This window comes from Xyrauchen texanus, chromosome 44, assembly GCF_025860055.1.
Source record: "Xyrauchen texanus isolate HMW12.3.18 chromosome 44, RBS_HiC_50CHRs, whole genome shotgun sequence".
Classification (NCBI taxonomy): domain Eukaryota; kingdom Metazoa; phylum Chordata; class Actinopteri; order Cypriniformes; family Catostomidae; genus Xyrauchen; species Xyrauchen texanus.
The window spans coordinates 10,067,602-10,095,562 of record NC_068319.1 but is presented as its reverse complement, the minus strand read 5'-3'; the positions used below and the strand labels follow the sequence as shown (position 1 = coordinate 10,095,562).

The 27,961-nt window shown below is 36.1% G+C and overlaps 1 protein-coding gene across 2 annotated transcripts; it reads right to left on the bottom strand.

Moving 5' to 3' along the window:
* Positions 1-890: 890 nt before the first annotated feature.
* On the bottom strand, positions 891-27,723 carry LOC127637085 (protein EURL homolog). Of its 2 annotated transcripts, none has more exons than XM_052117995.1 (5): positions 27,589-27,723; positions 24,617-24,748; positions 7,916-8,431; positions 5,290-5,352; positions 891-3,073 (listed from the first exon to the last, which is right to left on the bottom strand). In XM_052117995.1, exons 2-5 carry the CDS (start codon positions 24,741-24,743, stop codon positions 2,907-2,909), a joined length of 873 nt encoding a protein of 290 aa, XP_051973955.1. In that variant the 5' UTR covers positions 24,744-24,748; positions 27,589-27,723; the 3' UTR covers positions 891-2,906. The 2 variants fall into 2 exon arrangements, 1 of the variants encoding a protein (XP_051973955.1); XR_007969666.1 differs by lacking the exon at positions 891-3,073 and adding an exon at positions 7,197-7,585 and having other exon boundaries at positions 5,330-5,352.
* Between the last annotated feature and the right edge of the window lie 238 nt (positions 27,724-27,961).

Genomic DNA, 27,961 nt, shown 5'->3' with positions numbered 1-27,961 from the left:
ACCTAGGGTCTCTAATGACCTATACACTTTTGGTACTTATTTATTTTTGCTATTTTGGTATTTATTTGTGTGTGTGTGTTACATTATTTATAAGTGAGAGATTGTGCACAACTCTAAAAAATGGATGAGGTACAGGGGGTGGTATGAGGTCCCGGGTCATTAAAGACCTGAGGTATGCATTGAAAGGTTAAAGTGGGGAAGAGATGACGCTGCTGCAAAAGCACAGTAAGAGAAAAAAAAAAAAAAAGCATAAATGAATCAGGTTCCAAGCAGAGAAAAAATATTTGGAGTTATCTATACCTGTGACAGTTTCCTAACCATGTTTCCCTGTTGACATAAAATTCATAGCAATACATTCACGAACAAGATATTTACAAATAGCATCATTTTATTTTAGTTGTATGAAAAAAGAAAAGTGTAGTTTAAAAGTCTTAGGAATTTTGAGAGCATTTTGTATCATCCAAAATCATTTACTTCAGAGTAGCTTATTTATGCCATCATGAACTGCTTTTGATGCAACAAATAGAAGTTATGAGTAAAATATATAATAAATTCATACATAAGTTTGTTATTAATGTTATGTTATCTTCAAAAATAAAGTTGATGGAGTTAGCCGTTTTGAGAGCATTTTAACATCCAAAGTTATTTAATTCAGCATCTTATGTCAACTCAGTATGGAAGCTATTTAAATAAAGAGGTTGGATCTTCACACTGTTCACATCCAAACTAGATTGATAAATAAATAAAAATTGCCATATATTTTGTCACAATAATTGCAATATCTACAGATACTAACCTTTCCATTTCAGATGAACTGTTTTAGACACGATCATATCCTGTTTTGCTTGTGAACTGCTTAATAAAATAGTCACACCAGATGTATAGGAAAAATATTTTTATTAATTAAATACCTTGAGCACATAATGAGCACATAATGTCAAAAAACAGAAAACAGAAAGCATCCAGAAATCTTCTACACTGATGGAAAGCTCCACTAAAAATAGTATTGCATAAACATCTCAATGTCACAACACAGGCCACTAGAAAAATTTTATCTTAAAAAAGAAAAAAAGTAATAGCACAAGCAATTAATAAACATTAGAAAATTAATAATACATAATTTACACCAACATAAACAAGTTAACATTGAAATGCATGGCCTTCGTTTGCAACACACTCGAGACAGTCAAGCATGAAACTCATCCAACTCGTGTAGTTCAATCATTTTCTCTGCAGTAAGAGAATAAACTTATTTGGGCAGTGTGCTTCATTTACTTCTTTAACTCTAAACTCCTGTATGTCACACAAAGAGTAAACCACTAAAATAAAGTATGTAAAACTTTATTTTTACATACTTTTCATAAACAACCCAAAGAAAGTAAACCACACATCATATTGCTTTTTTCCAGTTCATCTATAGTTACTAACAAATGCATATCCAGAATACACTACTTTATGTTATAACCCACTCATATAAAATATTTGAAAAAAAAAAAAAAAAATGGAAAAACTTTTCTTAGAAACCCCAAAGGGGTCAGTCAAATTTGCATCTCTTATAAAGAGAACAGATAATTCAAGTATACCAAGCTGATTTCCTAAAACAATTTTCAAATTTTGCATTGTTATTTATTTATTTTTTTTAAGATTATAGAGATAATAGACACTAAACCATGCGAACATCAATGCAGTAAGTGAACAGGAAGGTCTGATTCTCTGAACGCCCACCAGATGGTAGCACAGTCTGACCCAAAAATCAAGGCAGTTGGGTTAAAGCTCACATTGCCCCAGTCAATTTATGTGCAGACCCCAAAACAAAGTAAAAAAAAAAAAAAAAAAACATCTAAACATTACAGAAAGGAAAACCACTACAAAAAAAAAAGAACACGCATATTTGGGGGTGGAGACTTTGACAAAATGTTCAAGAGGGTTTAAATTTACACAAAGGAGAATCAAATAGCTAATTTGGTTTTAAATAATTGTAACAAGCAAACAATTGCACACACAAAATAAATACTGAAATGTCTTTGGTTAAGCTCTAGTTCAGATGGTTGAAGATATCACTCCAATTTTAATACCACCACCAAGTCAAGCCCAACAAAAAGTCAGGCCTTACAAAGCATTGCTCAACACTTATGGAGGATCAACCACCAACCATACCATTTCCCTCCCCAATTCTCCTAACTCGTAAAATCTTGACATACCAAATTTGAGAAAGAGCTAGGTACTAGCACCGCTTGTTTCGCTTTAAGAGTGCAATGACAAATGAAGTGTAATCTTCCACAAAACAAATCTGTGGTGTCATTTAGCGTAACACCAAAATATAACTTAGAGGAATGGAACAACGCAATCTGCACCACACTCTTAAACAAGTTCCACTGCAGTGAGCAGAGGGAGGGAAAAACTGTTAACTAAGCAACAGTTACCACAGCAACTCCACAACCAATCAGCAAGCCCAAATGTGCTAGAGGAATTGTCAGACTGTCTATTAACCACCCAAAAATGATCAAGTGTGGAGAGTAAACAATAATGGAAAGAAAAAAAATATACATGAAATGGAACCACAAAAAAAAAGATTTAAAAGTTCATGTGAAATGTTGAGTGTTTCACAAACACCTCAATCTGCATAGAAACACTTTGGACAGGACTGCAAAATGCACTAGTTTCACTTTCAAACGTTCAAAGTCTTTTCCTTAGGACTTTCTACTTCAAGTATGGCTGAAAATGTCAAACGTCGCCTTGAAGAGCAGGGTGACCACAACCTCTCACTAGCACACTAGGAGTGGAAAGCATGCGAGTGTGTTTCTTGTTTAAGCTTTGTACATTCCTAGGTCCAAAGTGAGCTTCCACTTTAGTCTAAATGGATTTGTGGTGTCTTTATGGAGAGATGTTGGCATCCACAAAAACTCTCATTCTACTGGGTTGTTGCCAGCTTTGATCCCTGCTCTACCGATCTGGAGCCATGGCAGTTTGGCACAGTTTTTGAAGAGCTGCTCTATGGCTATGTGTCGTACATGAAGCTCTGATGAAAGGGAGTCCTTCTCCTGTACAGCCACAGAGAGCTCCTCAAACACATCTGAGAGAGAATGACAGTGTAAGAATTAGTTCAAGGGCTCCCATCACAAGAACAATGCAATCTAAATAATAAACATCTGCATTAAATATGCATAAGATTCATAAGTTCTCTACTATAATTTCACTGAAGGGGATTTTGCAACTATTCAACTGATTAACAAATGAATAGTTAACTCTAGGGACGCATCAATGTGAATGATTTTTACCGATACCGATTTTAACAAGAAAAACTGTAGGTTGATAACAATTTAGATAATGATACCAATATTTTGCCACTTACCTTATTTTTACTTAGCTTTTTTTCTGTACTAACAATAAATAATTTTCATTGAACATTGGATCTGTTGAACACATGACAGGCCATAATTGTAGAGTGTCACAATGAAAGATAAATACAAGATAAAAAGATAAATAAAAACAAAACTAAATATGATAACATGATGACTACTATGAAAACAAGTTAACTAAGTATTTAAAAAAATTGCACCTCTGTTTTTGCCATTTAAAACGCAGCCTTTTAAGGTTGAGTAATCGCACAAAGCCATATTGAGATTTCAATCTTAATTCAATCAATCATGCAGCATTTATGAATATCATACCGATATCTCAGAAGTCAAAATCTGATGGTTTCAAAGTGTTTTGAATGGTTTCCCTCATCATGTAGCCTATAGGTAAATGCCTCTTTCACAGCCGTCACGCCCATTTATGTAGTTTTTTTCACATTAACGTGAGAACAAGAGAGAATTTTTTTTTATATTAAATGTTCTTAGGAGTGCCAACCTTTCAGCATATTGTGGCTATTATTATTTCTGGATTGTGCATTTGAATTCACAGAGTTTTTACAAAGTGTGTTACTAATGAAATATAATTAAAAATGTTATTCATATCAGCGTCTTCATGATTTTTACCGATATGCTGTTTTTTAAATTTGGTCAATAATTGCCTGATAAATATCATCAGCCAACACATCAAAAAGTAAGATCGTTCCAAACCCACGTCTTTTGTGTTCTATGCAATAGAAAACAAAAGATGTTTTGCAGAATGTTCCAGAGTGCGCTTTTTCATAATGGTGACTGGTACTATTGAGCTTCAAAATCTGCATCATGAAAATCTTCCCCTCAACAAAAGCTCTAAAACCTCATTCCCATTTATATATGCTACATAAAGATGCGTTGCACCAGGTTTGACGTCAGTCATGGCAAAAACATTACATTAACTGTATCAAAACTATGATTACTGCTCAGAAAACCATGGTGACAACAATCAGTCAATATTCGGAAGCTGTACATTAACTTGTTGTTAGAATGCATATGAGAAGGGATGTTGTGATAATGCTGCTTGAGTATTTTAAACATACATGGAAATCCCACATGAACACCCCAAGCTCTTTAGTTATTGTTTCATGTCTATCCGAATTAGCACTGATTGCCTGATTAAAAATGGAAGGGAGTGTGTGCAGTTTCAGCTCACCTGCGGCACTTTCCCTGGGTGATGTTGGCGTAAATTATTAATCATGTATCAATGTATTACTGTAACGGCATCTTAATGCCATTAATCAAAGAGTATTATTGACGCTCGTGATAGATTACAGCCGCGCAAGGAAACAGGAAGAACTTGCATGCGCATTTTTAAATAAACCCTCCCGTGCATTATTGACATACATTCCCAGTATACAGCACTCGTGTCGAGTGATGTCTGCAAAAAGTGCCTGTTTTGTAAACGTCTTTTGACCATCACTGTTGTACTTGACTGCAAAAAGAAAATGTTTCCATCAAGGAGAAACAAAGGGGGCTTCTCTATCAGCACTTTGTTTTCTCCTTTTGCCATTTTCAACAACACACAATGCTTGCAGAACAGTGATGTCATCAAGTTGACCCACGTGAAACACAGGTGGAGCGTATCTATTTACAGATCCATTCAGGTGCATTAGCGGAGGTTGTAACTGCACCAGTCTGTTTGACGCTTTGTTTTCTTGACCAAAACATGTGTTCCAGATTCATCATTAAACGTGAGGTGAACCGACCGTGGTGCCAATGCTTCCCAAACTGTGGGTGGCGAACAGTACAGTTCAGTTTTTTTTACAGAGAACCTTCACACCCCTAGTTTGGAATAACATGAGTAAATTATGGCAGAAATGTAATTTGATGGTAGAATGATGGCAGAAAGTTTTACAAAATGTAAACTACTCCTTTTAAGGGTTTGAGTTTAATAACTTACTTTGTATCTGTAGCAACAGCTGCTCATTCATCTGATGAAGCTCCTCCATACTCATCCTCACCACTTAAAGAGAAAGACAAACAATAACCATCAGAAGGCAGAGAAAATAATTTTTATTTTCTTTATAAAGCAAAAATTGATAAACATGTCTCCATTCAGAGCTTAAAGCTAGATGACTTCATAACAGCCTTGAGAAGCATTCTCTTCAGCTTGTGTGGTTTTAAAAGGCACATGATGCAACATTGATGTCGCATCTCTCTTTGTCACATAAAGAAGCTTTCTCTGGGTGAGATAAAAGGATGCAGAGGAGGTTGACATTGAAGGAAGGGTGAAATCAATCCTAGCACTTGGTTTTTTGTGTACTGTAATGATGAGAAGGATAGAGAGATATAAACTGCCCGATAGAGGTCTAATGCTCAGAATATCGATCACACCTTTTTATTTCCACCCTCTCTTTGCACTCACTCTTTTTTATTGACTCTAGAGTCTTATGTTCACTTCTCTTACTTTCACTTTGTCTAAAACATTATCATGGTAGGCCAATACCATATTTGGGTGAGGTCAGCTACTGCAGTTTTTGAATGTTTTAGGACTGGATGATATAGCTTAAATAACAAACTCTATATTTTCTGTATTTAATGATATATGGGTTACATCTTGATATGTATTTGCTCTGAAATGGCTTAACCTTTTAAGCTCTGAAGGTGTTTTTAAAGATTTCCTGTTTCAGTGGCATCCCCAAACAAGTGGCATGGTATAATTGTAAAGGAAACTTAAAAAAAAAAAAAAAAAGTATGATACACATTATGATCAATTCCAAAACTCTGTCTAAGAAACTGCTGGGGGAATTTTGTTTTAAAAGAAATCACAAAAAAATAAAAATAATAATTAAAATAATAATGATATATCTCAGGGTGTAAATAAGGTATTTCCAAGACACTGCTTTTGTTTTGTTCCCAAACATGTCTCTCTCCAAAGCATGCAGACAAGTGGAACAAGATCTCATTCAGTTCCATTCTGTGTCATTTGAGCCATTGAGTTTGTCATGTATGTAGCACCATCTCCTGGTGACCATATGTTATTACAGTGAACGATCCTCTCTGCCTATATTTGGATGACTTCCACCTCTGCTTGCAGCGATCTGAATCCTAATACGATTGGCTGTCAAGTTTCATGACGCTGGACAATGTGCTGCATCCATACTACAACATCTGATAAAGTCATCCAATCCAGGAAAGGATTGGATGTTTTTAGCCAGATAGCACAGTATCTGCTGTGTGCACATTGTGTTTCCTGTGGATTATCTAATGATTTATGCATCGGATTACGTTGTTTGTGGGCTCGTTAAAAGATAATCACCTCTTCAAAGTAATGGTACGTGATATTTTATGTTCTCTTTGTTTTTTGTAAACTTTTAAGCAAAAACACTGAAAATAAGCAACACATGTTTACATGTAACATGTATGTCAAAGATGCTTAGCAATTACTCAGTATATATTTGTCTGTGGGTAAAAACTACTCGGAGCTTTTCAACAACATTTTGATCAGTTTGATGTTTTTAACCGATTACAATAATATGTAAAGTGCAACATTCTTTGTTGCGGAGTAGATTCAAAATGTTACATGCAAATCTACAGTAAAATGTAGTAAAGTCAAATGTTGTGCAGTACATTTTTCACCCCTAAATGAACAAAGGGAACAATATTTAGTAATTTTATATGCAATATTATGCACCAATATAACAGTAAACATTTTCATTGAAACTGACAGAAGGGACTGATACACAAAACATTGTATCGAACGTAGGTAAAATATGGACTGTATATTATTATCTAAAGGAAAAAATATGGAATATTTTTTTATGTTAAAATGTACCAATTAAACAATACATAGTAATGTATATATACCCAGTTCCCAATGCACTCTAAGTCCTCGTGGTGGCGTAGTGACTTGCATCAATCCGGGCAATGGAGGATGAATCTCAGTTGCCTCCGCATCTGAGAGAGTCAATCCGCGCATCTTATCACATGGCTTGTTGAGCGCATTACCGCGAAGACCTAGCAAGTGTGGAGGCTTCACACTATTCTCCGCGGCATCCACGCACAACTCACCACGCTTCCCACCGAGAGCGAGAACCACATTATAGCGACCACGAGGAGGTTAACCAAACGTGACTCTACCCACCCTAGCAACCGGGCCAATTGGTTGCTTAGGAAGCCTGACTTGAGTCACTCAGCACGCCCTGGATTCGAACTTGCAATTCCAGGTGTTGTAGTCAGCGTCTTTACTTGCTGAGCTACCAATGAAACAGATACAAAAATAAAAACTGAACATAGGTAAAATTTATATTATTTTTATCATATATAATAACAATCATAATATTTATGATAATAATACTAGAATTAATCATTATAAAAACATTTTAATTTATAAATTTAATTTGTATAGTTTTTAACTAAATTAACTTTGGGCTAAACTAGCTATGGACAAATACCATTGTGATATTCACAATTTTGCATACTTTTATATCTCCAACAAACCAATATCAAATGTATTGTAAATATGTGAAACGTCGCCCATCCCTTCTATTTCTGTGTGCATCTTCTAGCAGATCTCCATCACTTACACTGTTCTCGACCGTGTCCTGTGTGTCTCCTCTGTCTGGCTGCGTCTCTCTGCTCTCTGTTCTGCTGTTCTTGTGGGTGGTGTCTCTCTCCAGCCCACAATCCCTGATGTGAGCTCTGCAGCAGGCCGAGGCCAAGCTCCTCAGCGGAGTGACAGTCCAACCTGGATTTACCATATTCTGACTCCGCCATTGACACCTCCTCCGCCCAGCGAGGGGAGTAACGGGGCACTTGGGCGTCCGACTGAGGCACGAGTTTCCTTCCGCCCTGTTGTGAGTGGCATAGAATCTGTTTGGCCCCCCAGCGCCCGGGTGTCTCTATGGATTCAGAGTCTCTATTCTGGGCATACTGTATAATGCGGTTGATTTGCTGGCTCAGTGCTCGTTTCACGCCCTCGTATGCACTGTGGGAGGCCTTGTCGTGGGAGAGCTTCTGGTTGGCAATGAGATGGTACTTTTCAAAGCAGTCCCTATGACCACGTAGAGATTTAGAGTGTAGCAGAGTAGCACTGGATATACCTGGTATAAACATGGAAGAGGGCAGGATTGATTATGTTAAATTAAATAGATCACTATGGCTAGACAAAGAGAAAACACTTCAAATTTACCATTCAAATGCTAGCGGCATTATGGACCAAAAAAAAGAAAAACATATTTCCAAAACAATCCCACCAGACATATCTGACAGGCCACCTCTGTTATTGTTTTAAATGTGTCTGTTCGACTTTATATGTGATATAGTGTAGGAATTAGAGGTATAATTCCAATATATCGATTTTACGGATTAATCATTGCCGATAGTTGTTTTTTGGAAATATCAGTTATCTGCAAAAATCTGCCAATAGTTGCTTATAAGTTTTTCATAATTTCCCCAGTGTTTCTCTGGCTTTTTCATTCTTAAAAATCCTGCGTTACGCACCATATCGTAATTTTTTCTGGTTATTGTTGGGATTTTGGTTGTACAAAAAACTGCATCTGGGATTTTATTCATATTGGACTCTTTGACTTTGCCCATAATAGTAAATAAATAAATATTTTTGACATTCTATAAATGAATTGGAAAAGCGAATCGGCCGATTCATCGATTATAGGCCATTCCCAACACCTAAGTGTAGTCCACTACCGGTCGACCTCTAGTAGGAATGCCTAAAATAAATTTAAATATTTTTTTTAGATCATGACAGTGGTGAAATGGTGTTATTAGAACTGTAATTTGTTTTATGTGTTTGCTTGCATGTATAAGAATTAAACAAAGACATAAATAATGGTTTGAGTGATTTGAGTGAGTGCCTTGAATACATATCATCCGATTACATAAAAAAAACACATTAAATATCCAAATCATTACTTATTTTAGAGGTATTTCAAAAGAAATCCCTTTAGAGCAACCAGAATGAGGAAAACATAAAAAGAATCTACTCTTTAAACAGTAAACAATGCTCAAATCTTCAAGGAATTACAAGAAAACAAAAGTAAATTACTTTTTATAGGAACAAATGAAATCTGAACCAGGATCAGTTTGTTAATTCCTAATCACATTTTTAACCTCTAATAAACAACATATTAAAAGCTGATCTCCGATGAGATTTGAATGGGGAAAAAAAAAATCTATCAACAACGCTATCTCTAAGTAAATTAGCACATGAAATCATCACAACTTCCTGTTTTCAATTGGTTTAAAAAAAACTCTTAAATCTAGCATCTAAAGTAGGCCAAGAACAAATAAAACACAAAGGAACAGAGCGAGTGCTGCCGGGTGCTTTTGTGTGTTGGTTTTGAGTGAGGATATGCCATTTGTTGGCTCGGCTTAGTTTTGTTCAAACATGTTTTGCGTGCAAGTTCTTATCACGTCGCACAGCATGTCAGTTTTGAAGACTGCTGTGGGTTATGCCGGCACACAAGCATTTCTCTTAAAGGGATAATGAAATGGGTTTAGAAAAACATGAGAATGAATGAATTTACATTTTTGGTAAATTGTCCCTTTAAAAAGGCGCACAGACTTGTACAACTATTAAACGGTGGATTAGTCTTGTCACAGACTAACAGTTTCATTAAACCTCATTCTCCTTCAAGGTTAGTGCGAACTGAGAAACCCTTCACCACATTCCACATAGTTTATGTCCAGCAATGTCTGTATACAAATATAAACCCTAAACCCCAGCCTCTTGGGGTCTGGTTGAGCTGGAATCCCTGTAATAAGTAGAGCGGAACCGCACTAAGCAAAAGCTAAATTACTTTAGTGTCTTACGATAAACCAATTTCCTGCACTTCACATTGAAGACTGAATAACAGGAAGGAACAATTTAGAGTGCTTGTATAAATAGAGGAACTGAAGGTTAGAACACCACACACACACACACACACACACACACACACACACACACCTGGCTTTGACAGCAAATAAGGGCACAAGAAGTTCAACACTTCAACTTAGACTTTTCTCTACCTAGTAACTTCAACAAACTCTCTAAGCAAGTACAAATTTAAGACGTTAATCTTCCTCTCGGCCATAGCTCTCAATCTTATTCACGCTCCCAAATATTAAAAATTGGCGCAGCATGAGTTACGAAACACAAAAGAAACAAATTATGTTAAATGCTATTGCTGTGTCTTGATTTTCAATATTTGAGTATATGTGAATGCAAATGAGATTAGTGAGCTCAGGCAGGGGACAAGATTTTCAGTGAATAATAACCTAAATTTCATTCTATTCCCCACACAAGCTACTACATGGCTTTACAAGACTTGGAATATAGCGCATGAGTCATATGGGCAAATTCTATGGTGCAAATGTGATTTTTAGGGCTCAACAGCATCCATCCCTATTCATTTCCATTGGAAAAGTGCATTCTGCGGCCTTTTCAACTTCTCCTTTTGTGTTCCATTAAGTCATACAGTTTGGAACATCACACTGATGCAAAAATTTGTGACATACACAGAAGAATTTAAGAGGCCTAACTTTCAAATGTTCATTTCCTCCATTCGTTAGGAGGGCCTTATTAAATCAGTTGTAATTTTTTCCACAAATTCTGTTTTTCCACGTTATGTTTTCTGAATTCCATGATTTAAAGTTTAATTAAAATGTTATAAAAAAAAAAAAAGTCTAATTAAAATAAATTCAAAGAATTTAAATCAAATGCAAGATGTGTAAATCCATGGTGTCTGCCAAAATACCATATTTATTACAATCATGGTAAATACAATATTACTATAGTTAAACCATGGTTAATCATGTCTGTTTTCTATATTGCAATAAATGTAGTAGAAAGGCTAAAATGTACAAAATTAAAACCAGTGATGGGAAGTAGCTTTGCTAAAAATAGTGAAGCTATTAGCTTAACTACATTTCTGAGTAGCAAGGTGGTAGCTTCTCTAGTTTTTAAATCAAGCAGCTTTTCAGTAACAAAGCTTTATTTTTGATTAGGTAGTGGCATAGTTTTGACAAAAGCTATACTGCTACATAATGCGTGCACCTGGTGTTTACGATCGCCAGTTCTGAATCAGAACTAAAGATGTAAGACTCAAATTAATCGCTCATCTGAGTCGGTTCTTTACAATGAATTGATCAAACGTGATAGCAAAGCAGACTGAATCGGTTCGCAATTCAAACGGAATTACTCAGATGGCTCATGCGCACTGCTGAATAATTTGGTGTATGCTCTCACTTGGCAACATGCTCATGGAATTTTTTTTAAATTATTTTTTAGATGGAAAATAAAGATAATGCTGGTTGCAGTGGATCTACAATCAAAGGACACCAAACCTGCAAATGTGTTCTGTCATTTGCAAGTGATGAAGGTTTTTATTAAGTTCAACACATGACTTTGAAGCACCATTTAAATAAAGAATGGTACATAAATATGGTAATTGTATCTAAAAGTACCATTGTATAACAATCTGTTACCAACACATCACATTCTTATTGCCCAGATGTGCTCACACACAAGAAATGTGGCCTCTGATCAGAAGCTGCTAGTACAGAAATACAACAGCTAGACACAGAATTGCAGGATAACATGAATAGCTTGTGTATGAGTTTTTATACAGGAAAAAAAGAAAGGTAATTATGTTCAAATGGGTATGGGTTTGTACAGCTAGCATGTATAAATATGAATTTACTTTTTTTTTTTACATTTCATTAAGCACCATACTGTATACTGCATTGCACTATACTGTACCATGGATTAGATTAGCATCATGTGAAGTCTTTTAGATGCTTTGTCTGTGACCGTATGCTCTGTGAATCTGCTACTTTTGGCATGTAGTGTAACTTGTTACTTTCTCTTAAGTGTAGCTTTTCACTTGGCTTAACTAATATTTTTGTTGAGTAGTTAGTAGCTTAGCTTGGAACATTTCTGAGTAGCTTGCCCAACACTGATTAAAACTAAACCATGAGAAATTTGAACCGTTTCACCCCTAATTAATATTTTGTACTTTTAAACTCTCAGTATAAAATTAAGCCGAATTAAGCAATTTGAGTTTATGCTTTTGACGACAGCTTCGCACCTCCGGATAAGAAGTTCGCTTTATGGATTATATACGTTTATTAAACTGCAAATGGCTGCAATTGAATTAAAATATAGTTTGCATGTGCTGTGTGCTTCCAGCTTAATGCATGCTCTGCTGTCTGTAATCCATTACAAACACAGACCGCACGTGGTGTTTATGCTTATGAGGTGTTATCAGTGTATGAGGGGCCGGATTTCACACATACCCTTTGAAGTATGCAGTATATTCAGACTGTATATTTAATTAAATCTCTGCCTTTTGTGGTTTAATCATCACACTAGGACATATCAAGGTTTTACTTTGATTAATTGAGCATTAATACATTCATTTTATCCCAAATATGTCAAATTCCATGGTATTCCGCATTTAATAGTTAATTTAGTTTTTATGACTGGATTCCGTGATTCAGTCAATGTTTTCTGCATCGCACAAATTCGACCCTACATTAGTGGACTGATCAAATTCTGGGATCTTTGTCCAGTAATGAGCATGGGTTTAGGCCTAACACTAAATCTGTGCCAACTTCTAAATAACTGATTTCCATATCTCTGTTCTGTAAAGCTGACATTTAAAAGCAAACAGAAGACTGTTCTGAATCAAATCCCTTTAGTGATGAAATGCTCAATTGTGCTTGTGTAATACTCTGGCCTGACCAACAACCAAGTGCGTCTCATTAAGTATGAAAAAAAATTAAATAACAAAGATTGAGACAAGAGCCCATGTAATCCTTGTTACTATAAAAAAAACAACAGCTGCACAGAGATGACCAGCGTCGAGGGTGAGGGGGTCGCTATCATGGAAACAGTAATCTTATCAAGTGCAATCTATGTAATAAGCCTTTTCATCGTTCCACTAAATCAGTGTTTCACTCACAGTTATATCGCACTTCAGATAAACAGATTATTAATTTACATCAGAAATAGCCTTGGAATAGAATGAGAGTTTGTCATTGTGACGTACACCATGTACGCCACACTTCAATCAACATTATGTTTTAAAGGAACAGTGCACCCAAAAATGAAGAGTCTGTCATCGTTTACTGTCCCGCATATTCTTCTATAGAACACAAAAGGAGATGTTAGGCAGAATGCAGGCCTCCCCAATCAATTGTATTGTATAGAAAAAAGTTGCAATGTATGCAAAAATGGCAACTGAGGCTAACATATAGCCTAACGTCAGCATTTGCGTTCCACAGAAAAAACAAAGTCACATGGGTATAGAACAACAGGAATGTGAAAGAATGATGACAGAATTTTCCTTTTTGTGTGAACAATCCCTTTAAAACATCTTGTTTCCAAAGTGACAATTATTTTAATTCTACAATTTTTCAAGAATAATAATGCAATTCAAAAGATTATAAATGCATGTTAGGGTTGTCAAATAAAAAAAAATTAATTCACAATCGAATGCTAAAACTGCGTATTGAAATTTTGGATGTGTGCCAAGCACTTGTGATGACTTCAGACTGATCGCATTCTTGTGCTAAAACAGGCTAGATTAAGTGCTTTAAAGACCTTTTTAACTTGACACGGCATCTAAAAAACAGTGCTCCTGCACGAGACACCGAATAAACAAAAACAAAGCAAAACAATGATGTTCATCTAGTGCATTTACATAGAAAAACAAATGGTAAACTGGATGGTTGCAAAAGTGTTCAGTGTGAATTTACCCCAATTGTTAACCTGTGTTAACATTTTATTGTATGTGAAGCATTACTCACACTGTTATGGATTGGTCTTAACGGCATACCTGCACAGATCCGATGCTGCAAACACATCTGCGTCATGACACTTTCAGGAGTGCCAACACAAATATCTTGTATCATGCACCTTTCATCGACAAGTGCATGGAGAACAAATGAATGGCCACTCTTTGAAATTAATTTAATCATGGTAGCCATCCATTTATTTATACTAATAAAAATAAATACGCAATACGAGGAGAAAAGTATCAGTGTGCTTTTTTTGGAACACTAACATAGCCCAATTCTATAAAAAATTTTTGGCTAAATTTCCTGTATAAATTAAATAAATTACCAAATGAATAAAGCTTTAAATTAAAAAAAATTATTACCAAACAAAACATTATATTGTTAGGCCTATATACTTGCCTTTTCTTTACACAAACTTAAACTGACCTTACCCTGTTCTGTAGATGAAAAAAGTTGGCTTAATGTCATTCTCAGAATGTTCTACACTTATTTCAAGACTATACACTATCAGAACGATTTGTCCAATGTGGAGTTCACTTTCAGAAAACTAGCTTTTGAATGTATTAAAACTTTAAAATATTTTAAATATAACCCTCTTTACCTCATCGATTCACTTCCGGTTCGGAACCGGAACATTACAGTCCTATCAGAAAGGAAACTGCTCCTGTTTGATTGCAATTCCTTGTCTTCTGATTGCTTTTATTAGTGAAATTAAAATGACTAAGCTGGCTAATTTTAAAGAATTGTCTCAATACTCTCCCCATTTTACCATAACTTCAGGGGTTAACAAATTTAGGGACATCTGGGAGGCAAAAGGAATGGCCTACAATTCGCTATATACACACGTTTCTGCATGGAAAAGACTTAAAGGCAGATTTCTTTCGCGATAAAGCAAAACTTATGCGAAAGTGGTTTAAGCATGATGTCATCATGCACAAAATGTATAATGATAAAAGGCCATTTGAATGGAAACAGACAGACCTTTTTTACGCATTTTCACATTGTCGATAACAAAACAGCCAGAAAAGTGGATGGAAACGTATTCATAGAGTCATGTATTGAGAAATATTTCCATTTTACTGAATCACTATGACAGCCTTATCTTCCTGTTCTTCTCATGTGGGCTACTGCTTTGTGTGTCCTTCCATGAAGTAAGGACAGTGAATCCTTGACACACTTCAGTATGTGTGTATGCTGGGAATGGGGACATGGGGTAACAGTGGGAGCTCTGTGCCCAAAACAGCAGCTCATGACTAAAACTAGAGTGTCGTCAACAGCTGCAGTGATTGACATGATGGTGTTAGACTGTGTTAGTCACTGCACGTGTTTAAACACAGTGATACTCACTGAATGCCACACAAACCAAAATAAACTGTTCATATCTAAACATCACACAACTAAACTAAACCCTAACAGTATGATATTTTGCATTTAGTGTGACGAGTTTGAGGCCATGTACAACATATGTTTATTTAAAATAGAAAGATCACAAGGTATAATTTACAGAAAGAACCACCTTACAAACACAAAAACATGGAGTGTAGTACATATCCGATGTGCAGGATCTTATAACACACCAGCTGCTACAATTTATGATGGTAATACAACATAATACTGCCTGTTATATATGGGCATATCTTTTCCCTAATGCTCCCATTTCACACGGCAGAAATATTGCTGAAACTGCTGATTATATTGGAGAATGGAAAAGCATTACTGAAATGGAAAGCTCACCAGACCTGGGAGGCACAGCAGAGCATGCTCAATCAGCAAATCTGCAATGATTCACAATGTACACTGATTATCAGAGCACTTTAGACCAGCAGGGTCAAGAGGTCACACCATACTATTATTAAATTAATCGCAGAGCTGTGTGATTAGTCATTATACAAGTTAGATCTGGTCCTCTAATTTGATAAGACAAGCTGCATTCCAGTAGTGCTGATATTTCTTATAATGAAGAAAAAATAAAAAATTTTGGGTGAGCTGTCACTTTAAATTAATATTCCAGGTTAAATACAAGTTAAAAGAAGTGCTCCGGGTTCAATACAAGTTAAGCTAAATCAACAGCATATATGGCACAATTTTGATTGCCACAAAAATTTATTTAGACTTGTTCCTCCTTTTCTTTAAAAAAAGCAAAAATTAAGGTTACAATGTGACACTTAAAATGGAAGTGAACGCGGACAATTTTTTGGAGAGTTTAAACAGAAATGTGAAGCTTATCATTTCATAAAAGCACTTGCATTAATTATCATGTTAAAACGTGTGTAATATTTGAGCTTTAAAGTGGTCTACATTGTAATTTGTTGTTGTTTTAGGGCTTTGGGTCTGTTGACATTATATAGTTATGTAACGCAGTTATAAAATCGGCTATAGCTTTACACAGAAAAGGTTTTTAATTGATGTTATCACACTGAAAATATATTTACACACATATCCTTTATGTCTTGTGGTTATACTTTAAAAAAGTATTTAAATGTAAAAAAATAAATGGCACCATTCAATGTCCACCTAACCTTATTTCAAAAAAAAAAGGAACAAGTCGAATGTTTTGTGGTAATCAACATTATGCCACAAATGCTTTTGATTGAGCTTAACTTGTATTGCAACTAGAATATTAATTGAATTATACAAATGGGAACACTTGCAAAGCTAAGAGTATCTTTCTTTGTTCCTCTCTTTTATTTTTCTGTAGCTTTGTCTCAGACATGAACACACATCCACGTGCCCAGGCAAACCCACATAACACACATATATACACAGAGAGATTCTGTTGCATTTCTGCTCCGCTCTGGAATATTCAGTGTCAGGAATATTCCATTATTCAGGCATTCTTCCGGCTGACGTATGCGTGCGCTAGCACACATTCCACAGCTGTTATGTAAGAGGATGAGAGACGGTCTCTACTCGTGGGTGGACTGTTAGTCCTGGAATAAGTGTACACAGTGGAACAAGAAGCCAGCCAGACAAAAGGTCTTTCTCAAGGCCAAAAGAAAACAGAGTGGTGGTGAAATATATATATATTTATATTAGGGCTATTAATTTTACAAAAAATAACGCATTACATTTTTTTACTTAATTGATCGCAATGCTTTCCTGAGAAACGCAAGCTTGTAGTACCACCTGTTTACTCTAGAGGGCAGTAAGTGGAATTTCAGCTGTGTGAGCAACACAGTTTATTACAGTGAACAAAACATTAACAACACTTCATCGGACACACAACACAAACGTGCGTTAGGTTCTTGCGTTCAAAACACTTGAAGGAGCGTAAATGCGAACCAAGGGATCTCAAGATGCGTTTAAAGATTGAGTATTAAACTATATTTAACTTGACACAGTGACCTAAACATTTTATTTTTATGACGCAACACACCCGAGACATTACACAAGCATGTCTGACACAGGTTGTATGGTCTTTACCTCAGAAATATTTAATTACCACCAAGGTTAAGGAGGTGTCCTTTAAACTGCTACACCGTTTTTACCCAGTCAATCTTTATTTAAGATTTAAGATAAACATGCTCCCTGAAATAAATCCACTTTGCTCCTTCTGTAATGCTGTAGATGAATCTGCCCCTCACCTTTTTTGGGAATATGTCCACGCTGTAGTATTTTGGAGAAAACTTTGTTTGTTTGTACGTAGTTTTTCTTTGCTTTATAAAGACGTTTTATTTGGTTAGTTTTGATAAGTTAATATTTTCTGATTAATCTGTTTATTTTCCTTGCTAAGTTTTTTCTACATAAGTGTAAATTTTAATTATCTGAATATTTTTTTATTATATAGATATATATAATTTTTTAATATTTAAAAAGATTAAATTCATCATTATATATTGAATTATTGTTATATGAGGGGCTTTCTCAGCAAATATTTGTATATGCGATTAATCACGATTAATTAATTGGGACACCATGTAATTAATTCTATTAATTTTTTTAGCAATTGACAGCCTAATATATATATATATACATATATATATATATATATATATATATATATATATATATATATATATATATTTTCAGATAATTAAAATGCATTACATTCTTGTGGCAGAAGAGTTCATCATTGATAAGACATTACAAAAAACGGCTTTAGAATACAATGTATTGTTTACTACCATATTATTGAACATAAGCCAATCATTGGCATACAGTTCACAGAAATCCATTTTGCAAGTGAATTTGTCAATCAGTTTGAGATTTATTATGAGGGCTCGTTTAAGGACCCGTCAATGTATACCTGCGTCAGACATGCTTGTGTCAAGTTAAATATAGTTTAATACTTAGAACACATCTTGAGATCTCTTAGTTCGAATTTGCGCTCCATCAAGTGTTTTGAACGCAAGAACGTAACGCATGTTTGTGTTGAGGTGTCTGCTGAAGGGTTGTTTTCTTCACTGTATAAACTGCGCGTTGCTCATACAGCTGAAGTTTCACTTACTGCCCTCTGGATTAAACAGGTGGTACTACAAGCTTGCATTTATCAGGAATCTTCCTTATTACGGTCCGGGGGCATTGCGATGTTATTTTTAATCAAATTAATCACACAGAATTAACGCGACAGCCCTACAATAAAGACATATTTTCATTGCTCATATTTACCAAGGGTGCCAATATTTTTTTCCACCAGTGTAAATTTAAATAACACTTTATTTTTTCACATTGCATAAATGCAAATGGTCCTAAAAACGGGACTGTAATGTAATGGTCCTGGGTAGCTCAGCAAGTATTGACACGGACTACCACGATTAGTTGTTCTCGCTCTTAATGGGGCGTATGGTAAATTGTGCTTAGATCGCAGAGAGTAGCATGAGCCTCCTCGGTGTCATGCACAGCGAGTCACGTGATAAGATGCACGGATTGTCTCAGAAACATGGCAACTGAGACTTGTCCTCTGCCACCTGGATTGAGGCGAGTAACTTCACCACCACGAGGACTTACTAAGTAGTGGCAATTGGGCATTCCAAATTGGGGAGATACACTTTACAAGGTCCTAAAAACAGTCTTTATTTTCTTTATCCAAATTATAATTTAATGTTTCTTTTTATTTTGGAGAAACATAGGACCTGGAGGTTTCCTTGAAAAAATTTGTGACAATCACAAATATAATGATAAATGCTAACAGACAGCACCAAAGGGATCTGTTTTTAAACATTTCAAGACCCTTGTACATCCATGCAACATTCTTTAGCAATTGAATGAAAAAGTGTTCATTCTGTGCTCTTCCATTCTTTCCCACAATTGACTGTCTAATGTGTTTTGTATTGCTTATTAGAAGAATTTCACCCACCCCACCCCAAATAAAAGCATGTATTGTTTTGGGGCTGGAGGACACGCTTGACTCTGCAAGTAAATTTCTGTGTGCATGTTTTCAATATATATGCACAGATATAAAAGTCTGTCACTTCCTTTGTCTTTTTCTTTCCTTCTCTCTCTGTTCTTGGAGAAACAGAAAGCAGAGCCGGCTAGCATGGCACACAACATTTGGAATAAATAGCTGCAGCAAGTGCCTCCTTGTATAAATGTAAATCAGTACACAATTGCATCACGGCTTACTGGGAAACGAGTAGCTAATTGTGAATACTGAATAAAATATTGCTTCTGAAGAAATTATATTTACATCATATTTGATTTTTTTTTTTCCTTTTTTCTCTCATGACAAGCAATTTTTTCATTTTATTGTCCCACCAAAGTGCGTAAATCCCCCCCATATGAGCCATGTAATGGGAAATTCCACCCCATTTTCAGAAATGAATTTCAGGCCCTGACATGCCATAAAATCAGTGGACATGCTTTAATATAAAGTTGGGCAAAAGCTTTTGCAGTTTTATTGTGGACTTTTTTTAATAATGGGTGAAATGATTCAATTCATATCAAACTTTATTGGCAAGAGAAACTTGAGTGTACATTCCCAAAAGCATTATAAGACACTATACATGCAGATATAAAACCTATTGGATACTGAAGTTTAAAATCTCAAAACTATTTGAAAAACATTCTCTGGCTGCTGTTTAATCTCTACAAGTATACCTGGCTGCAGTTTGCTAAACAGACAGGTCCTTCTCAGTCTCTATGCTGCACACGCAGAGTCTCATTCATGCGGTTTCATTTTTGACAGTGGTTCAGCTGAAACTGCGTTATCGGGAGATGAAAAGAGATACAGTAGCTTGCCTGTATCTCTCCCACACCTGGCTCACCACATGTGGAGAGTCTCCATTCTCCCTACAGTAAATCTACTCCCGTGTTTATAATGCAAGAGACATGTGTCGCATGTAATGAATAAATTTGCACTGCTCCACACAGTCAGTTTCTGTGCTAGGATGTGCAGTTGAGTCGAGCATGTACCTCCTGGAAATTTATATATGCCAATTTAAGCCACAGGAAGTAAAGTTTTAGGAAGTGAGAAAAATGGAAACTGGATTAATTGGGTTCTTTTTTTTTTAACGTTTTAAATAGTTAACTATTAATCTCGGAAATTAACCAGTTACATTTTCCAGCCCTAACATTTATGATACATTTATATTAAATCATATTATATATAATGGACCAACATATAGTTGCATTATAAAATAAAGAGTGGAAAAAATTTTACTTGTGTGGGAAAATTAAAACAACAGTGTAGACAGAACAAGTGTGGCCTTGTTTGCACCTTTATCCGACTTTCAGTTTCTTTTGAAGGTAGGATGAATGTTTCAGTGGGTACGCAGATGTGCGAGCAGGTGTGTGGGTGTGCATTTGAGTATTCAGGTCTGAACACGCACAGTCAGCGCATATTTGTTTGCCCATACCGTGAACTTTGGAGATGATTGTAAGTGGGAAGGGAATATAACTGTGCGCAAACAGCCAATCATAAGAGAAAGACATACAAGCGAGTGCAAAGAGATCACAGGCATGTAGGTGCTCTCTCAAAGGGCCATGAGTGCTGTTGTGCAACACTCTGGTGGTCAGGCCGAGTCCCATGGTGAATCACTTCTGACATTACATACAGCGGCCTGCAGCTCACGAACGTGCCTGGCCAGATCTCTCATTCTCTGTACTGTTAAATATTCAAAAGCAGCATGAATATTCAGTGTGTCGTATTTGTGAGATTGATGCTGTGAGAAATCACAGTCCAGCCGTTTGGTGGAGTCACGGATGCTTTCTTGTTCAGCTCAAATCCAGCCGCTTCATAAACTGGGATTATGAGTGTCAGAAATAAGCAGAGAAAACACAGAACACCATTTGCACAAAAAGGACAATTTAGTGTGAATGTTTGGGCCGGTATGAATTTCTAAAACATGTCACAGTCCAAATTCTTTTCCTGTAGCAGCTAGACTGGTAGAGCATAATGTAAGCAATGTCAGCATTATGGGTTTGATTCCCAGGGAACACTTCTATGATAAAATGTGAACCTTAAAGGGACAGTTCACTCAAAAATGAAAATTCTGTCTAGGGCTGTTATGGTTATGAAATTTGACTGACGATTTATTGTCAAACCAAAACATTTTGATTATGACGATTAATTGCTCCCCCTCTGTGTCACCATGTGTCATTAACACAGTGTATGAACTAGAGGTCGACCGATAGTGGATTTTGCAGATACTGATAACGAAGGTGGTGGGAATTTGTCTCAGTATGAACACAAGGGACATGGAGATGAATTTAGAGAGAACTGCAAAGTAAAACAGAATCAGTAACGTAAAGGTGAAGGAAAAACAAACTGAAAGAGATTGATGTTTGTTTTTTCTCAGGTTCTTCACTGCTACTTCACATTCTCAAGAGACATCACTTGTACACAACACTGTTACACAAGTCAGCTAGCATCTAAACAGACACACACTCACACAAACTCGAACGCACGCGTCGCGCACACACACACACAACAAATGCACAGGGACGTCATACATAGTTCCCCAATCTGTAATATAATCCACTAGTCACGCATAGACAACCTGACCTAGATTGGCCATTGATCCATTAACACAACCACAGAATGACTGTACAGGCCTTTCTTTGAAGGACAGGTTACAAATAGGGATGTGCTAGTGGACTAGTCTATAAAGAAACCAACATTCAAAAACAGTCAGAAATTGTGTTTATGTAACCCATTTTAAATACTTAATACTATAAATATAGAACATGACACGCATTCACTAAATCAACATTAGCAAATATTTCAAAGGCATATTTATTGAAAACAATTGGATGAATAGTACAGGACCAATAGAACAACCCAGCATGTTCTAAACAGAATCTTTATAGATATATAAAGCAGAGTTTTTTTTCTACCTCTCCCTCAGTGAAATCGGCTGGTGAAATTTTAAACTTGGCCATTGATATCGATAATGCTTTTAAAGAATCTTGATCTATCTATCTTTATCTCTATAGTTCCACATCTTCATCAACTGATGAAGATATTAGAAACTTTCTGGAACCATTAGAACTCACTAAACTTACAATGGAGCAAAAAAAACGGGGCTTTGCACACTTAATTTTTTTTAGATCTAATGCTACAGAACTTGCTAGAAGTTTATATGGAATCATTAAAGAATGGAAAGCTTACACAAACCATGACACAACCCGGATCAGTCTAAATCTTAAAAGGACAAAAATCCAAGTAAGTGTAAGAGTTAGCCTACCGTCCAATTTCCCTGATCCAGCTAGATGTAAAAATATTGTCAAAGATTCTAGCTAACCGACTAAGTAAAGTTATGACATCTCTTATACATATAGATCAGATGGGGTTTATTCGAGGCCGCAGCTCTTCTGACAACATCAGGCATTTCTTTAGGCGAATGATCAGACTCCGGTCACTGCCATCTCACTTTATGCCGAAAAGGCATTTGATATGGTAGAATGGGATTATCTTTTTAAGATTTTGGAAATATATGGGTTTGGGAATGCTTTTATTGGGTGGATTAAGTTTCTTTATAGACACCCGGTAGAGGTGGTACAAACAAATTGATTAATTGCTGATGTTCCTGGGGTGGTGGCGGGAAGTATGGTGCATAAGCTTTTGCTTTATGCAGATTATATTTTATTCTTCTTCTCCGACCCCTCTAGATCTATGACTTGCCTCTACAGAATTATTAATTCCTTTTCGAAGTTCTCAGGATACAGTTTCAATTGGTCTAAATCCAAAGCTTTGGCTCTGACAGCGTATTGCCCAGTGACGGCTTTTCAGCTGGGCGTCTTCCAGTGGCCCAGACAGGGAATTAAGCACTTGGAATTTTATTTCCAGCAAATTTGTGTGATTTAGTTGAGAGTTCATTTTGACCCCTTAATAAAAATGTTTAAGTGATGTGGGCAGGTGGGCTTCATTACAGTTATGTATGATTGGGAAGCCCCTCCCTGGTTTTGCATTGAACAGGAATTTCTTGCCCCTATTTCACCATTGCATAGCCTTTCAATCAAACTAATGAGGGAGGTTAATACGCTCGGTGACTTATATTATATACACTCAAATGTGAAAACAACACTTTCAAATGTTTCGAAATCCGATTCCCACACATACACCGAAGTGACTACTTTGCGGAGTTTGCTTGTCTAGCAAGAGGACAATTTCCTACGTGCGCCACGAGTGAGAGGGAAGCACGTGCAGTCTGAGGTGAAATTAAACTTTGTATCTGCTCCAGATATCCTCTTTTAAAAATAATATTTGTTTTATTAATTCTATTTAAAATATGTATTAATATGACAGTAATTTAAGCCTCTGTACAAATATAAAGCTAAACGTAAATGTGCAAAAATGATGATCCGTTTAATGGTGGGAAATATTAACCGACTAGTAATTCCAGTGTCCACTAGCAGCATCAGAACTATTTAGTCGACTAGCCTCACACATCCCTAGTTACAAACTAGATATTAAAGCCACAATGGATCAAATTACATTTTACCTCAGAATCAGGCTAACTCCTCAAAAAGGGAAGTGACATCATCATGTATGGAAATACACTGCCCTTTTAAACACACATTGCTATTCAATACCTGTGAATTTTCATTTTCAATTAAAAAGTAATTTTTTTTTTTGTCCCAGCCAAGCACTTTGAAACCTGAGAACCCAAAGAAATTCCAGAGAAAATTATTTATGCCTAAGAAGGCTACTTCCTGCCATAGCAAAATACTGTATAAACCATTTGAGTAACTCTCTCTGTAAAAATCTCTTTAGGGACAGTTCAGAACAAAAATGGCAGCTGCATTGAACAAAATTGCAGCCCCACAGGAAAAGCTCCTCTAGCTTTTACCAGGCAGAACCTTAATTAAATTCCAAAGTGGCACTTCAAACACTCCAGTTCATTTTTTAGACTTATTTGAAGTTGCTGACAAATTAATGAGTAGACAATTGATGGGTGGGATGGAGAGGAGATTTTACTCATAATATATATATATATTGAGCATTAATCTTTACAAGTTTTTAAGACATTAAAATGCTTTTCGGCTAATAAAAAGCTATTAAATCTATTTATTCAGTACAGATGCAAACACGCATGTACTCTTACCCTCTATGCTCAGTTCAAAACACACATGGCAGAAAGACAGCGTCCCAGTGTCCGTCTCTAGTTTACAGATGCTGCAGATGTTGTCATCGTTCAGGTCTATGTTCACAAAGTGCACTTCTTCCTCCATGATGCCTTTGCAAAGCATACAGAACAAAAACAGAAGGTTATTTCTCTGAACTTTAGTATACTGATTTAAAAAGCACAGATTAGGCCTAAGCATACTCAAAGTTTCATTTACATGGACAATCATTACCGCCAGTGCCCCTTAACCTTAAGTTTGTGATTTAGTGCTTAGGTCTCGGGAACAAACAAACAAGTGGAAGAGAAAGCGGAGGAAATGTTAGCCATATAAAAATAATACAGTTATAAGATTGCAAGAAGAAGCACATTAATAAATAAAATCAGATTAACAAGACAGATGAGAAAACATGCAGAACACAACAGGAGTTGGAGTCTTCAATGCAGACCTCCAGTCATTCTGTTTTAAGCAAGTTTTAGAACAGTTTCTTTCATGGGAGCTACATGGATTCCTCTGGAACCAAAGGACTTTAGTATCCTCTGTTTACACAACCAAATTACCTTACTCAGGCCTTACATGAAGTGATTTATTCATGATAAAGCACAGCTCTGACCTCTTTACAGAACTTCTATTTGTATCAATCTGCAGCACCCATAGTTGATGGTTATTCTTTTTGCCTAGCAAAATATTGTTTACTGTATATTAACAGGGACTATAGTTTCTGGCAGAAGGATTTTATTTAATAATTATACTTACAAAATATACAATTTTAATGACCATTTGTGCCTTTAATGTTTTTATTACATGGTAACCGTTTTATAAATTAATAAGGCACTCGAGGCTGCGCTATATTGCGAATATAGTCAGGGTTGAAGGGGTTGTACCTTGTAATGCCCTTGAGCCATGACTATATTCACAATATAGCACGGCCTCACATGCCTTATTGCATATGTATGTAAACAATCAAAATTTTGCTAAATCGACAGGTTTTCTGATCTGAGGAGGCAAACGTAAAATATACATAAAATGTATTTTATTTTCAAAAGTTAAAGACTGGTGAATGCCCCTTTTAAAAAGATGTTTTCTTTAGATCCAAGCTTTCTTTGTAGGCGTAAACACCACAATAAAGTGAACAAAAGAAAACAAAAACGCATCAAGCGTGTGCACTTTTGACTCCATCTTTTTAATTAAAACACTGCGTAGATATGAAACTCACCATGTTGAGACACAGTGAATATAATTATTTCCTTTGAGATGCTCTCTTACAACTTGACTTGGTCTATAAAAACATAGTTTGGGAACATCGGTTTTAATTTTAGTTTTTTCTGTCATTTAACAATTGCTGCACAAAAACGTTACTTAAAAGAAACGCAGTTTGAATATTTTTAGATACCTAAGGGCCTTGTGACTAAAGAAAGACACATTATGGAGGTTCAGGGGTCCCCTATTATTCACAAAAATAATCTGTTTGTGACAGACTTTAAACTATGCTGATCATAATAAAGGGAATTTTACGGTCGGATTCATTTCAGACTCATGAAGTTAACTTTGCTTCATGTGCGTTTTAGCGAAAGATGCCATGGCCAAATACACGCGAATGGATAGGACGCAGATCTCGTCATGAGACTAATTTCCATAAATGCACACGATTGGATAGGACGTGGCCCCGGGCTGGTGTTTCTATACCATGGCTAAAGACAGAGAGATGCTGCGCTGCACTTGGTAAACGGTGTCCAGTCGATCATGTTTGAAAGAAAATTGGCCCCGTGGCTATTGTTAGTCATAATCCACCCCTGTTGGTTGCTTGTCATTTTCCAGGGTAATACTAACTGGGCTGCTTGCTGGCCTGAGTCATACGAGCCATCAATGAAGTCTCTATGATATTCTGATCCGGAGATTTCATCTAAGCTCATTTTAATGGAAGTCAATGTGTTTTGGTATTTCCAGCATGATATTTAAAGGCTCCTTGTTGGTCTGCCAAATAAGTCAAATAAGCCAACATTTAATTATCTATGATGCTGTGGTGCAGAGATATGTGTTTTGCTATATGGTTGCTAGGGTAAGTCCATCTGTTTGCTAGGAAGTTGTCAGAGTAAAAAGGCTGCTTGCTGGACTGAGTGTAATGAGTCAAACCTGAAGACTCTATGACATTCTTATCAGGAGATACCATCCATCAGCCATTTTGAAGGAAAGTCAATGGGTTTTGGTGGCTAGGGTGCACTAAATGTGCTAAGTTGTATGCAGTTGCTAGGGTGCTAAAGTAATAAAAAAGAAAGAATAAAAAAAGTGGAGTGTAAATGTTAGATATGTAAATTTAGAAGAAAGTAATGGGAGTGATAGCTATAAAGTATGAAAAGGGGAGTGATAGGATGTAGCTTGAATCCTCTAAAAGAGTTATTACAGGGAAAAGTTTTCATACCTTGAATGGACAATGAGACACGAGGCCTTTTCGGAAGTCCGAAAAGGGAATACCGTAATTCCGATCAGTTAGAAAAGATATAACACACTATTAGTCTATTAGGATTACGCTGAATGTCTGTGCATGTAGCTTAAAAGCTGTAGGATGAGTTTGATTCAGAAATGTAATCTCAGAATAATAATAATAATAAGTTTAAATAGAGATCAGTAGGTTGGTTTTTTCAAGCCAACCTAATTAAGTTGAAAGAATCAACAGAACCGCAACAACGCTTGAGGCTTTTAACCACTTAAATATATAATTCAAAAACACATTTAGGCATACCTGTTGACTAAATCCATACCAATAACTCAATACACAACAATAGATTAAATAACAGTTTCGGAACATTTCGAGGTGAAATATAAAGAAGCTGAAAGCAGCGTAGACCCGTTATCTGGCAGTGAACCTATTTCTCATCATCATAAAAAAAATCCATGAAAACATCGCCATCTCGAAAAAGAGACGACACCAACAGACGCTATATACGTTTATTACCTTATTCGTTACGATGTCAGGTGAAATTTCAAGATAATCCAGAGGAAAAAATGATGGAAACTGGCTGACCTCAGAGACATGAGCCACGCTTCTAAAGCGCGGCGGGTATATTGTTATTGAAGCGAACGGCAGGCGAGCAGCTCCAAGCACAGCAACGACAAAGAACGTGCGAACACATGCGAGACAAACCACTCGAGATCCCGCCATATTGGATCACGTGTTGAACAGTTCCATCTCTGATTGGTTGCGTGGAGTAGCGTGAAGGTTAAAACGTCAACAAGCCAATGCAAAATATATAATAAAATATATAAAATTACTTATTAGCTCAAATTATCTCTCGAAAATATTAAACTATACCTTATACAATAAAAAT